We start from the raw sequence: 8,507 nt of genomic DNA on the forward strand, positions 1-8,507 counted from the left end.
AATATAGATTAAAAAAAATTGGTAAATTGGGCATTCAAGTTAAACTCTTATCTATTACTAAAAAACTCATAATTGTCCGACAAATTAAAAAGCCAAAAAGACTTTCTGGTCGGACGTACACTCTTTTTTCTCCAAATGTATTTTTCTTATTAAATCATTAATCGAAAGCTTAAGCATCACCCTCGCAGTTCATACTTTACTGTAGTCATCTTTAAATTATAAGCAAAGTTATTGTGAGACAATTTAAATAAACTTATTAACCAAAGCGATTGACGAAATAGTTTAAGGATATGTTGCATTAATATAAGTAAAAATAATTTATTTAGGAAGAGAAATTATGTTTGATTTTTATCGTGTAAAATTTTCTCAAATTAATAATAATTATTCATTGTAATAATTATTCATTGTAAGTATTAGTGAGATTAGTCTTTGATTTGGTAAGTTAAAAGACATTCATGTTGTCCGGCATATAAAAAAATTATAAAGTATTTATTGAAGAAGACAAATAAAATTAATAAAACTCTTGACATAAATTAAAATAAATATTTATATATAAATATTTTCCGGAACTTTTTCCTTTAACTTTTGTATAACATTCTTCCAATAACTCTTCTATAAATACCAAATTTAAATATATAAGTTGCATCATCCTCAAACTTATTTTGATTAAAGGACTCGTAAATTAAAAGATAATTCAAACTAAGCCTAGACCTAATACTAGTACTAATTAACGGAATGAGACATATTTAATTGCTTCTATAGATTAATTAGAATCAAACTAGTATACATTGCTTCCATGTAAATTTGAATATCTGAGCAAAGCACTGGGGTCATGCATTTGGCGCAACTTGTGAGTCGTATGTAAGTAGCATTGGTGGTGGTATATAAGATATCTTTGGCCTTGTCTCTAGAAGAAAGATACTTGACGTATACACCAACATGATGATGCTCTTCAATTCATCTTCCAATTCTGCAACAAAGATAGCTGGCGGGCCCTTGCTCAGAGGCCGCATACGAGGTTAATTACAGAAATAGATAAAAAAAATTATAAAATTATTATAATGGGTATTTTAAAAAAAAATTATGAAAATGGATAAATAGTATATGGTTTCACAAGAAATTGTATAATCAAAGCATAATTTTACTTTTATTTTTTTTTAAAAAAATTCTCTAAGAACTGAAATCTTATGTTTAAATACGATTTCAGTTTTTTTTTTTTTTAATTATCTCATTGTGGTGCAACAACCCCGCGTACGATTTGATTTCAGAGTATTCCAACTTAATTAATTGCCCTAATTTTATTTTATTTTATTTTTTGAGATGGGGGAGGGAAGTTGGAGCTTATTCATCCGAGAAATTATAAACAAAAGTTACGGTGTTTAATTAATTATGTGCAGCTGAATCTACGGATAATACGACAGCAAATGACACGCCGATTCTTCTTCCTTACCGTAGGTTGGTGTTCAATAGCATGAAAAAAAAAAAACAAAGAAGAATAATATTGAATCCAAGATCTTCAAATTTTTATGTGAACGGTATACATCTGAAAAAATATGGATACTTCAATATAACTAGCTTAAAAGACTAAAATCTATATAATAAAATAGTATTGAATGTTAATACTAATTAACATTCAATACTAGAATTAACATTCAATACTATTTTCAATTATTGATTTTAAGATAATTTTAAAATCTTCCTCCACCCAACAAATAATATTGAATGTTAATTAGTGATGGATTTTCTATAATTCATGATAAATTAACAAAAAAAACTTCTTTTGGTATAAAAAATACCCATAGGATTTTCTTTCAGGTCTTGCTGACCCAGTAAAAGAATTCAAAATATTTTTTTTATTAGAATTCACTTTAAGAGTACATTAGAAATCACACTAAAAATGTATTAATGACATTTTAAATATTTTTTATTTTAAATTCCTTGGCAGCTTAGGTAGTTTCTTATGATAACTTGCCCTTTTTTATATTTATTTGATATCCGATCACTGATTTACCTACTAAATCCATTAATAGAAAGTTAGACACTGCAAAAAAAAAAACCAAAATTTAAATTAATACAGTAACTTTTATATTACCAGAGCAATAGAAAAATTTGTGGGGAAAAAAAAAAAATCAGATAAAACTATTGAATGGCATTCACAGACAGGAATAAAAATGTGGCAGGAAAAAAAATAGCATTGGAAAACTATGCAAGTGCAATGCATAAATATATGACAAGGATGTTTAACTGAGAACACTAGTGGTGGATCTGGAAGCAGATAATATAAGCCAGATACGTCCTGACTCAGCACATCGTCCAGCAAACGCCCATTGGATAAGTTCTGTTTCCGTGTCCTAAAATCCAAACACACCAAAACCACGGTTCACTGTGGGGTCCACATTCCTTCTTTCTCTCCCCTCACTTTTATATAACAACCCTAATCCCCAATTTTCGTTACTCACATTCCTTCCCAATTTCTCCCACGACAACGTATCACAAGCTCCCAATATAGCAAGCAGCAAACATGATTTCTTCCGTGTCCTTTCCAGCGTCTCTTCCCGCCGTTAACTTCTCCGGCAACGCCATGGCTTCGCCGTCGTGCCGCGTCAAATCCCGGCCAATAGTCGCCTTCGCCACCGCCACTGCCACCGCTGAAGCTCGCTCTTCCTGGACGGAGCAACCGAGACCTTCCTATCTGAACTCCTCTTGCTCTTCGCTTTACGATATCCTCGGCATCCCCGCTGGCGCCTCTAACCAAGAAATCAAGGCCGCGTACCGGCGACTAGCCAGAGTCTGCCACCCCGACGTGGCGGCCATCGACCGGAAAAATTCGTCCGCTGACGAATTCATGAAGATCCACGCCGCGTACTCTACTCTTTCTGATCCCGACAAGCGCGCTAACTACGATCGGAGCCTATTCCGGCGACAACGGCCGTTGTCGACGGCGGCGGTGTTCTCCGGTTACACGCGTCGGAACTGGGAAACGGATCAGTGCTGGTAGTGAGTCACTGAGTCGACTCGCTCGAGTGAATGAGAGAAGACGCGGTTATTGAAGCGCCTTTCTTTGCATATAAGTAATTAATCACTAGTTAGTTAGTCGTTAGAGTTTGTATGATACTACGTATATGTATAGCTACATACATACATATACGCGTAGAGTAGAATAGACTGCCACTTGTACTGAGTACTCTTGTAATATAAACTTTTCATCAAAAATTTTATGGATGAAAAAGAAAAAAAAAACAGAAAAGAAAATTGACTTTGGTATACGCGATTGCCCAATATCTACTTTTGCTTCTTTTATTACTTTTTTCGATTAATTAAGAACATCCTAGGTTTATTATTGATTCATTATTGATCAGTTCAAGAAATTAAGAAGAAAAAAAGAGAACATGATTGAGAGATTTGTGATGTTGATTGAGTTAGGGGCAGTTAACCTAAAGCACAGAAGGTTATTTGGCTTTTTTCTAAATCAAATTTGCTTGGAGCCCTAGAAATTTGGAATTTTTTGTTCTATTATTAGAATCCAAAGTCAACTGCATTTGGCGTGTTCATGAGTCGTTCACCATAACGAAAAAGTGCTAGAAGCTCAAGGTTTCTAGAAGATGGAGTAGCGTGCCGTTTTTGCGATTCTACTGTCGGTTGATTAATTAATCGTTGATTTTTATGCATTTTTTTTTATTAATTCATGTGATGATGTGAATCTACTTTTTCATTTTCCCTTTTTGAGTGATCCAAGTTCCAACTTGCGAAGGACAAACCAAGAAAAGTAAGGTGCGTGTTCCGATTGAAATTGCGAACAGTTAGCCGGTAAACGCAAATTTGTTTATTGTTCAATATTGTTTTTTTTTTGTCTTTTTATAATTATAATGTCTTCATGTTACATCTAGGTATGTGTTCAGTGTTCAATAAAATTAAAAATTGGCGTCAATGGACGACAAATGTGTTTCATAATAGTATTAGTGATGCTTTCTATATTCAAATAATAGTTCTCAAATATTTTATTTAAAACTTTTCATCATTTATTTTCTTAATATTCATCTAATAAATTATACATTATTACCCCTGCATGTGCTAAGATCCCGTGGCATTACTCTTTTAAAAATTTTCCGTGTTTTTTTATTCTGGGTAATAGATAAAAAAAAAATCATAGATTATATATATATATGTGATACAACATATGATATGATCATATGATGTGATAGAAAAAAATAGAAAAAAATAAAAAAAATATTAATAAAATGTATAAAATTAATAAATTAATGAGTGATTGATTTATCATTATTCCATAAATAGAAACATCCGCTTCCAATTCATGCGAACCCCACCAATAGAAAACTACTTGATTATCTCTATGACTCTATCACATAAAATGGATAACAAACCAACATGGTATAAATTAAGATGATTTTTAATTAGTTAATAGAATCAAAACTTTCATATTGACTGCATATATTTATTTTACTCAACAAAATAGATAAATGATTAATATATACATGAAATTTGAAATATCAGACATTGTTGCAGTGTCACTAGGCATGGACCACCAAGACAATAACGAAACATATCAACAAGCTTTATTTGTTGGGTACCTAAGAACATAATCTCCGCATACGAAAGAAGAAAGGGAAAGAATATTCATTCAGATCAGAGGTTTTGACTTTAATTCTCTTGAACTGAAAGAGAAAATAACAGTTGTGTAAATGTGTCGGAAAACATGATTAACAAAGTGCCCCTTTGGTAAATACTTAACAATTAAATTATTTTATTGTGACATAATTTAATATAAAATTCATAGTTGAAATTAATTTAAGTGTATTTTTTTTAAATTTTAGCGTGATAACAAATTTTTCACGCTGCTAACTACATACCATTCTACATTTTAGAGAAAATACGTAAAGAAAAAAATACAGACATAAAATGATAAAAACGAATCACAGGTTATGAAACGAAGGAAAATGGCATTATTTTCCTTCTCGTGGAGGTGACTCTTCAGCAGCTTTGAAAATTAATTAATTTTGTCGTTGTCCCCCTATCCTTCTAAAAAACAGATATGTAGCAAACTCATCGTGATGTGTATTGTGGCCCTGAATGGTACAAACAATAAAACATATTATTTTATCTATCACTGTAATGGACTAGACACTATCTTCCAAACCTATATGACAAATTATTCCAGTAGACACAATCAAACATTAGAGAGAAGATAACCTTCTAGATGTATATAAGAAAAGAAAAAAAAAAAAACCTTCTAGATGTTTAGAGGCTGCTAGGATATTAAAGTATGTTTGAAAGAATGAAGATGTGAGAGATGAAAAAAGATGATTTTTTTAATATTGATGAAATGAAGTTAAAAATATATGAAAGTTTTAAATTAAAATGATTATAAGAGTAATAAAAGAAAAATAAATAGATAAAATAATTATGCATTTTCAATTTTACCGCTTGAAGACAACTAGGAAATAAGAGGTGTGAGTAGTAAAAGGAAGTTTGCCAATAGTAAATGATAAAAAACTTTTTACTGAACCCTTTGATATCCCTCCCTTCTCTTCTCATTTTTCACGCCACTGATGACATCCACAACCTGAACCTACCGCAGAGCATTGCTTTGCAAGCCCACACTCAGTATAATATGTGTAATTTTAATTTTGTCATTCCTTAAAGCTTATACACATCGGTAATATGTATACTCATTGTCAATCCATAAGTGATTCAAATAACTTTTTTTTTTCTTTCAAAAATATGTTTATGAATTAATTTAAAATTAATAGTTCATGCACAGATCGAACTTGTAACTTTTACGTTATTAGCACGATACTCTAACCAACTTAACTAATAGATAAATTATGTTATAAAATAATTAATATCACTATATATAACACTAAAAATTTTAATACATATTTAATGCACATGGAAATTTAGATAATAAATTTTGTGACAATTAATTTTGATCTAATAATTAATTTATTTACATATATAAAAATTTTGGTCTAGCTTGAAAATATTTACGATAAATTTGGGTTTAAAAAATTAAATTTAATGTACTTTGAGGACAAATTCGAGTTACACATTAAACCATTCCAACTCAATCTATAATTTAATTACATTTTTAAAAAAAGGTATTACTTTCGGTCCTTATTCTAAGGATTAACTAACTAATTCATCGGATTAAATAAATTGATTAGTTTAATTGAGCATTAAATTTGTCCCAAGTTAATATTTTAAATGGATTATGTTTCTCTTATTTTTACATTTTTTTATAACTAAATTTTAATTAAGAGTACTTTTGTAAAAAAAAATAATGCAATAGACATTTTAAATTGAACTTTATAAAAAAGACTAAGTAATACTTTTTAATTTGGACCTTATAATAAGAAGAAAATGAATATAGTTTTTAAAACAAATATATATTAACAATGCAAATTCTTAGACTTGATAAATAATGTTTTATCTAACATAATATTATATTTATATTGATATGATTTTTCTTAAATATAATTATAAAATATACCTCAATTATAGTCCTATACTTTAATTTTATAATTTAACTATATATAATGGTAAAATTAATATATTATGCCAACAACTCGGTTGACCCAATTTTATTCAAAATATTGTCGGATCGATCTTCATAAAATCAGTTTGAGTTCACAAGATTCAATCTATTTAATTTTTGGGCCAACTAGGGAATAAGTTAACTTTCCCGAGAGGCAAGAAAACCTTTACTGATATACAAAATACAAATATATTTATCCTTAGTCTATAGAAGATTAAATTTATAAGTTATTTTAATTTAAAGGAAAGGTACATATACTTATATTTTTCACTTTGTAAATTTTGTTATTTTAGATGATATATATTATAATTTTGCAGAAAAATAGAAACGCCATAATCACAGGAATAATCAATCTCATCAGAAGTTTATGAGCTATCATTGACTTAAATTTTAAATATTTTTATTGTTTGATTATTTTTTAGTTGTAGAACGAGGTATAGAATTTAAAACAAAAAGGGCAATCTGTGTGGTTTACCTGCAGGCTGCAGTGTGCAATGATTTCGCAGAACAAACTTCTACAACCTTCCATGTGACGGAGATAAGAAACAGTGCCTAATTTGATATGCTTATACTTATAGTAGATGTGTTTCTAGAACACTAGAACATACCATGGGGATAAGAAACACTTTGTTGAAGACTCTCTTTTCCCTTCTTCAAACCTCGTGCAACACTCTGGAAACCAGAGACTAGAATATATAAATTAAATATTAAAGAGCTAATTTAACCATGTGTCAAATCTTTATAGAATTAATTTAATCAAAAAACATTTAAAACACTAATGGTGATGTTTTTTAGGGACTGAATTAATTACCATTTTTAAAAAAAAAACTAATATCTATATATATATATATATATATAAGTAAGTAATTAATTTAGAGAACCAAATTGAAGATTTACCTTGTTTTATTTCATTATACATGATTTCATGAATTGTTTTATCAACCTTAAATAAAGTTATCAGTGTTGAGATTCACATATAAACAAATATGGTTTTATTACTTACGGTGGAGCAGAGTACGACCAAATATTTAGCCTCCATGATCAATCGTATCCATTGATACAATATACCCTAAGAAATGAACGGATAAGATGATTTTTGAACAGATAGTTTTGAAAAATAATTTTTAGTCCTTAATGATTAAGAAGCATCTTTATTGAGGACCTACATGTGTTGTTGTGCCTCTCCATTGCAAAGGGAAGAGAGGCTGAAGCCTGAAGGGATAATTGAGTGGGGAGGGATGCAAAACTTGAGGCAACTTAAGTCAAATGACTTTTATTTGTTGCTTGCTGTAATTTCATGGTTAACATTGAAATTCAATACTCCACATTGGATTATCTATTGTCTACCTAAATCTCATGAACACATTATATAAAGGTGTGTTTACTTTTTACAAAAATAATCTTTTCATTTCTAAACATCAAAGAGCCTCTTTTCAACTGTATTTCATCCTATAAATAAATAAATATCAGAATAAAAACAACCTAAATCAATGATAACATTGATCACAGACAACACCACCCATGTTTCACAATGATCCAAGCTATTTAGTATTCACCGTGCAAGTGACTTCACATGGAAAGTCTTGTTTATGCATATTTGAGCTCTGAGACATCCGAATTAAATATATAATCATTTACAAACACTCACTCAAAATTGCTGCAAATAGTGTCTCTTGGACTTGGACTTGCATCTATTGAGGAAGCTAATTCATATGCGAACGCTCATTAGGTAGCTTAGTAAAATAAATAAATAAAACTACAAAAATATTGTTCGTAGACGTTTTTTTTATAGAAATGATACTTGTAAAATAATTTGTAAAACAAACTATACAACTAAGAGAGAAGAAGAGATAAAAAAAAATGAAATTGTAATAAATGATAAAATTGAGGAAAAAAATAAATATAAAATATGATGTTGTATAAATTATTATATAATTTATTGTTATATGTGTAT

At 29.6% G+C, this 8,507-nt stretch overlaps 1 protein-coding gene across 1 annotated transcript; it reads left to right on the plus strand.

Moving 5' to 3' along the window:
• Positions 1-2,397: 2,397 nt before the first annotated feature.
• On the plus strand, positions 2,398-3,283 carry LOC100800959 (chaperone protein dnaJ 11, chloroplastic-like). Its single transcript, NM_001254354.2, has one exon. It carries the CDS (start codon positions 2,522-2,524, stop codon positions 2,996-2,998), a length of 477 nt encoding a protein of 158 aa, NP_001241283.1. The 5' UTR covers positions 2,398-2,521; the 3' UTR covers positions 2,999-3,283.
• Positions 3,284-8,507: the final 5,224 nt, after the last annotated feature.

This window comes from Glycine max, chromosome 11 (assembly GCF_000004515.6).
Source record: "Glycine max cultivar Williams 82 chromosome 11, Glycine_max_v4.0, whole genome shotgun sequence".
Classification (NCBI taxonomy): Eukaryota; Viridiplantae; Streptophyta; class Magnoliopsida; order Fabales; family Fabaceae; genus Glycine; species Glycine max.

Excerpts from the sequence above, each read along its gene's own strand:
- LOC100800959 (NM_001254354.2), top strand. The coding sequence starts at position 2,522 with ATGATTTCTTCCGTGTCCTTTCCAGCGTCTCTTCCCGCCGTTAACTTC.